This window comes from Nicotiana sylvestris, chromosome 9, assembly GCF_000393655.2.
Source record: "Nicotiana sylvestris chromosome 9, ASM39365v2, whole genome shotgun sequence".
Lineage (NCBI taxonomy): Eukaryota > Viridiplantae > Streptophyta > Magnoliopsida > Solanales > Solanaceae > Nicotiana > Nicotiana sylvestris.
In genome coordinates, this window is record NC_091065.1 from 28,283,167 (window position 1) to 28,289,703 (window position 6,537).

The window sequence follows — 6,537 nt, forward strand, 5'->3', positions numbered from 1 at the left end:
AAAGAATCTTGATTACTCCGTGAGCTGTGAATATTGTTCTGGTACCTCGGGGCATGATACGGAGAAGTGTTGGCACTTGAAAAATGCCACCCAGGAGCTCATCGACATAAACCAGATTGAAGTCCAAACTCCAGAGGCACCCAACATCAACCAGAACCTATTGCCGACCCATCAGGAAACGAACATGATCGAGATAGTACACAAAGGGGGGGGGGAACCCAAGAAGCCTTCACAGTCCGTCATGATGATTCAGTCCAGTGAGGTCAAGCCAATCAAAAAACCAATGGTTGAAGGATCAATGAACAAATTGAGCATGGCAAATGGTAAGCTATCTATGGTAGCTGAGAAAACATCCCCAAGTGATGTTATAACGAAGCAAGAAAAGTCAAAAGTAGTCGTGCTAGGGTTGGAAAATAATCCTATCATAATTATAGAGGGTGCCAGTACGGATCATGTCATCATCAAGCCTGTAACCCAGTTGTCGGTAATCAACAGCAAGGCAATCCCATGGAACTATGAATGGGTGATAGTGACCTATAAGGGAAAAGAAGTGAAAGAAGAAGTCAATGAGGCCCAAGGATTAACTCGTTCAGGGAGATGCTTTGCCCCGGAAGAGTTAAGGAAAGCTAAAACATCCAAAGATAATCCAATCCTAGTAAAGAAGGTAGTGACTGAAAAAGAGGCGGAAGAGTTTCTGAGAAAAATGAAGGTACAAGATTATTCCATCGTGGAGCAGTTGAGAAAGTTGTCTGCTCAGATTTCCTTGTTGTCATTGATAATCCACTCAAATGAGCATCGCCGAGCCCTGATGAAAATTTTGAACGAAGCTCATGTCCCCGACAAAATTTCAGTGAACCATCCAGAGAAGATTGCCAAAAAATATTTGAGGTGAACAGGGTCACCTTCTCTGATGATGAGTTGCCTGTGAAATATGAAGATTCTGTAGTCACCAAGGTATTAGTTGACAATGGTTCTAGTGCAAACATCTTCCCTCTCTCCACTCTGAACAAGTTGAAAGTTGATGATGAGAGGATTCACAAAAACAACATATGCGTCCGAGGTTTTAATGGTGGAGGAAAAGACTCGGTTGGTGATATAGTGCTCGAGTTGACAATTGGACCGGTGGAATTCACCATGGAGTTCCAGGTACTGGATGTGGCCGTCTCCTACAGTTTGCTATTAGGTTGACCGTGGATTCATGCCGCCAAAGCAGTCCCATCCACTTTGCATTAGATGGTCAAGTTCGAGTGGGATATGCAGAAGATCGTCGTGCATGGTGAGGAGAATTTGTGTGCTCATAGCGATGCCTCCATCCCGTTCATTGAGGCCAAAGATGATAAATGGCCTTAGGTGTATCAGGTTTTTGAAACAGTGCCAGTTGAGAAGGTTCCAGAAGGGAAACGTATTCCAACTCCAAAGATAACGTCTGAATTAGTCACGGTGGCCTTTGAAATACTAAAAAATGGCGTTGTGCTAGGTAAAGGTCTGGGTGCGTCTCTACAGGGTATCATACAACCAGTATCCCTCCCTGATAATTTGGGTAAGTTTGGTCTTAGATTCAAACCTACAATGACAGATGTGAAAAGGGCTAAAAGGTTTAAACAGAAGGCGTGGTCACATCCAAAGCCTATTCCGCATCTCTCCAGGTCTTTTGTCAAGCCTGGTGCCTGGAAATGCCTAGTGACGATAGTTCCGAGTTTTGTGATTGACATCGATGAGGAGTTAATTGAAAGGTTCCTGAGGTTGTTTGATGATGTGAACATGGTAGAAGTTGGAGAAGGTTCTAGCAAAGCGGACGTGCAGTTCGTCAGGCCGAACGTAAAGCTTAACAATTGGAAGGCTACTCCTCTCCCTACCTGGATGGAGACTTGGTAGTTTGTTTTGTTTTCCTTTCTTTTTGGGTCATTTTAGGTTTGTAACCCAGACTTTTATTTTCCGCTTGTTGATGTATAATCCCTGTTATCCTTTATTTTTCAATGAAATGCAATTTCCTTTTCCATCATTCCTGATAGTTTTATTTTTGTTTTCTTTTCTTTTCTGTATAGTTCTTTTTATGCTAGTTTCAATGACATGACATGCATGAGGAATCTTCGGCCAAGTCTTAAAAGTCAATCTAATTCTGAAATAATAATCCAAGAAATAGAGTGTGATGATGAATCAGAATATGATGAGGATGAGGCCTTTGAAGAGATTAGTAAGGAACTAAATCATTTTGAAGAAAAACCCAAGCCTAATCTGAACAATACGGAAGCAATCAATCTAGGAGACCCAGATAATGTCAGAGAAACTAAGATAAGTGTCCATCTTGAACCCCAAATCGGGGAAGAAATAATTAAAGCATTGTTTGAATATAAGGATATTTTTGCATGGTCGTATGATAACATGCCAGTCTTGATTACCGATTTGGTGGTCCACAAATTGCCAATTGATCCAGCATTTCCTCCCGTTAAGCAGAAGTTGAGAAAGTTCAAAACTAACATGAGTGTGTAGATTAAAGAAGAGGTCACAAAGCAGCTTGATGCGAAGGTCATTCGAGTCACACGGTATCCCACGTGGTTAGCCAACGTTGTGCCTGTGCCAAAGAAAGATGGTAAGACCAGAGTGTGTGTTGACTACCGTGATCTCAACAAAGCAAGTCCAAAGGACAATTTCCCACTGCCAAACATTCACATTTTGATTGATAATTGTGCCAAGCATGAGATTGGGTATTTTGTGGATTGCTATGCAGGCTATTATCAGATTTTAATGGATGAGGATGATGCGAAAAAGAAGACATTTATCACGCCATAGGGAACATATTGCTACCGGGTCATGCCATTCAGTTGGAAAAATGCTGGGGCAACTTATATGAGGGAAATGACTACCATATTCCATGACATGATACACAAGGTGATTGAGGTTTACATAGATGACGTGATCATAAAGTCTAGGAAGCAGTCTGACCATGTCAAAGATTTGAGAAAGTTTTTCTAGAGGCTCCGCAGGTACAATCTTAAGCTTAATCCTGCAAAGTGTGCATTTGGTGTTCCTTCCAGGAAACTGTTGGGATTCATAGTCAGTCGGCGGGGCATTAAGTTGGATCTGTCAAAGATCAAGGCTATCCAGGAATTACCACCGCCAAAGAACAAGACTGAGGTGATGAGTCTACTAGGGAGACTGAACTACATTAGCAGGTTTATTGCTCGGCTCACGACAACTTTTGAGACCATCTTTAAGTTGCTAAAGAGGGATGTTGTGGTCAAATGGATTGATGAGTTCCAGGAAGCATTTGATAAGATCAAAGAGTACTTGTCAAACCCACATGTGTTGGTCCCGCCAGAACCTGAGAGGCCTTTAATTCTTTATTTCACAGTCTTGGACAACTCGTTTGGCTGTGTATTGGGTCAACGTGACATCACTAGCAGGAAAGAGCAAGCCATCTACTATCTCAGCAAGAAGTTCACATCTTATGAGGTTAAGTATACTCCCCTTGAAAGGACATGTTGCGCCCTGACTTGGGTAGCACAGAAGTTCAAGCATTATTTGTCATCCTACACTACTTACCTCATCTCTCGCCTGGATCCTTTGAAGTATATCTTTCAGAAGCCCATGCCCACAGGAAGGCTCGCAAAGTTGCAGATCTTGCTCATAGAATTTAACATCATATATGTGACTCGGACGGCGATGAAGGCCCAAGCTTTAGCCGATCACTTGGCCGAGAACCCGATGGATGAAGAATATGAACCTTTAAAGACTAATTTTCATGACGAAGAGGTAATACATATTGACGAGATCGAGAAGGATGAAAAGCCCGGTTGGAAACTTTTCTTCGATGGGGCTGCCAATATGAAAAGTGTCGGGATAGGGGCAGTGCTTATTTCTGAAATAGGGAATCTCTACCCTATTACGGCCTAGTTGCATTTCTGATGTACCAACAATATGGATGAGTACGAGGCATACATTTTGGGACTAAGGCTAGCTGTAGATATAGGAATCTAGGAAGTCTTGGTCTTGGGAGACTCGGACCTTCTGGTGCACCACATTCAAGGAGAATGGGAGACACAGGATTTAAAGGTTATACTGTATCGGCAATGTCTGCATGATCTTTGTCAATGGTTTAGATCAATAGATTTCAGACATATTACAAGGATCCATAATGAGGTTGTCGATGCTTTGGCTACGTTGGCGTCAATGTTGCACCATCTGGACAAAGCTTACGTTGACCCGCTGCATATTCAAGTTCGTGATCAGCATGCTTATTGTAATTTGATTGAGGAAGAACTTGATGGTGATCCATGGTTTCATGACATCAGGGAGTATATCAGAATGGGGGTATATCCAGTACAGGCAGCGGGTGATCAAAAGAGAGCAATTCGATTTTTGACAAGTGGATTTTTCTATAGTGGAGGAGTTTTGTACAAAAGAACTCTAGATCTTCAATTGTTAAGATGCATAGATGCTAGACAAGCATCGACTATCATGACCGAAGTACATTCCGTAGTCTGCGGATCATATATGAGTGAGTATGTTCTGGGAAAGAAAATTCTCCGAGCAGGTTATTATTTCCTCACCATGGAGCGAGATTGCATTAGTTTTTCCGCAAGTGTCATCAGTGCCAAGTACACGGAGATTTGATTCATTCTCCACCATCTGAATTGCACACAATGTCCGCACCATGTCTCTTTGTTCTTTGGAGTATGGACATCATCGGACCAATTGAGCCAGTAGCATCCAATGGGCACAGGTTCATTCTAGTGGCCATTGATTATTTCACTAAGTGGGTTGAAGCTAAAACTTTCAAATTTGTGACCAAGAAGGAAGTAGTCGATTTCATTCATTCGAATATCATTTGTCGGTTCGGAATCCCAAAGATAATCATCACAGACAATGGTGCTAATCTTTACAATCATCTGATGAAGGAAGCATGTCAACAATTTAAGATTACGCATTGCAATTCCACCCCATACCGCCCCAAGGTGAATGGATCAGTCAAGGCAGCCAACAAGAATATAAAGAAGATACTTCGGAAAATGGTACAAGGGTCAAGGCAATGGCATGAGAAGTTGCCTTTTGCTTTGCTAGGTTACCGCACTACTGTTCAAACTTTAGCAGGTGCAATTCCTTATTTGTTAGTATATGGCACTAAGGCGGTGATACCCGCGGAAGTTGAAATTCCATCCCTTTGGATTGTTGCTGAAGCCGAGATTGATGATGATGAGTGGGTCAAAACCTGTCTGGAGTAATTGAGTTTGATTGATAAGAAGAGGTTTGCAGCAGTGTGTCAAGGTCAGTTATATCAAAAGAGAATGGCAAGAGCATATAACAAGAAGGTGCGTCCCCGGAAATTTGAAGTGGGTCAGCAAGTATTGAAACACATCCTTCCACATCAGGCTGAAGCAAAAGGCAAGTTCGCCCCAAATTGGCTGGGGCCGTTCATCATAATGAAAGTGTTGTCCAATGGTGCTTTCTATTTAATAGATATAGAAGGCAAATATATATATATGACTATCAATTCTGATGCAGTCAAAAGATATTATGTATGATTTCTTTGGTTTGTCTAAATTGTTGTTTGTACTTAGCATATTTTGAAGATTGGAATTACGAAGGCATTTTATTCTGCTATCTAAACACTTTATCCCTTGACACCCCTTTGAGCCTTATTTATTTACTTTCATACCCCTCTTTTGGAATCAGTAGCAAAATTCAGAAACATGAACACACAAGGTAATAAAAAAGGAGAAGAAGATAAGAGAAAAGAAAAGAATGGAAAGGAAAAAAGAAGAAAGAAAAAGAAAAAAAAGAAAAGAATGGAAAGGAAAAAAAAGAAGAAAGAAAAAGAAAAAAAAGAAAAGAAATAAAGAAAAAGAAAAGAAAAGGAAAAAGAGAGAAAGAAAAGAAAAGAGAAAAGTAACAACAATAAAGCAATTCCTATGTCATGAACTACGTTCGACCTGATTCCTTTTAAGGATACGTAGGCAGCCTCACGGTTCGGTCCCATCAAATTAAATTCAAAAGTCCCCAAGCAAAGAAACTGGGGCAGAAAGTTGTGGTTGTCATAAGAAATTTTATTCTAAAAGTTGTAATTTTGAACCTATTTAAGCTCTTTCGAGCCTTTGTGATACCCTTTCTTTCTAACCGTATCCCAAAGACCACATTACGGTCCAGAGAAACCTTCTGATTAGTCTTCGAGAGATGCCAAGTCGAGTGAGTAGAGGTATGATTCATATCAGGGGCAACACTTCAGTCTAAGCAGGAGAAATGAAAAATGAGGGAGTCTTATTGGTGAAAACATTCAGGGGCACCGTAAGGCAATGGAAAGATGAGAGAAATTAAAATGAGAGAGCTTTATTGGTGAAAATCCTCATGGAACCGTAAGGGAACAATGAGTTGAAAAATGAACAAATGAGAGAGGTTTATTGGTGAAAACCCTTCAGGGCACCGCAAGCCGAACAAGGTCAGTGATTTGGCAAAGAAATTGGGTTATGGAGATCTTGGGGCATAAGTATGTCAACTGAAAGGTGATTGGTTGAACGGGCCGGGCTGATTAATCTGAAATGC

At 41.2% G+C, this 6,537-nt stretch overlaps 1 protein-coding gene across 1 annotated transcript; it reads left to right on the forward strand.

Moving 5' to 3' along the window:
• The first annotated feature begins 283 nt into the window (after positions 1 to 283).
• LOC138877371 (uncharacterized) lies at positions 284 to 4,614 on the forward strand. Its single transcript, XM_070156979.1, has 5 exons — positions 284 to 747; positions 852 to 1,146; positions 1,351 to 1,871; positions 3,036 to 3,458; positions 4,101 to 4,614. The coding sequence occupies exons 1-5, from the start codon at positions 284 to 286 to the stop codon at positions 4,612 to 4,614; spliced, it is 2,217 nt and encodes a 738-aa protein (XP_070013080.1).
• Positions 4,615 to 6,537: the final 1,923 nt, after the last annotated feature.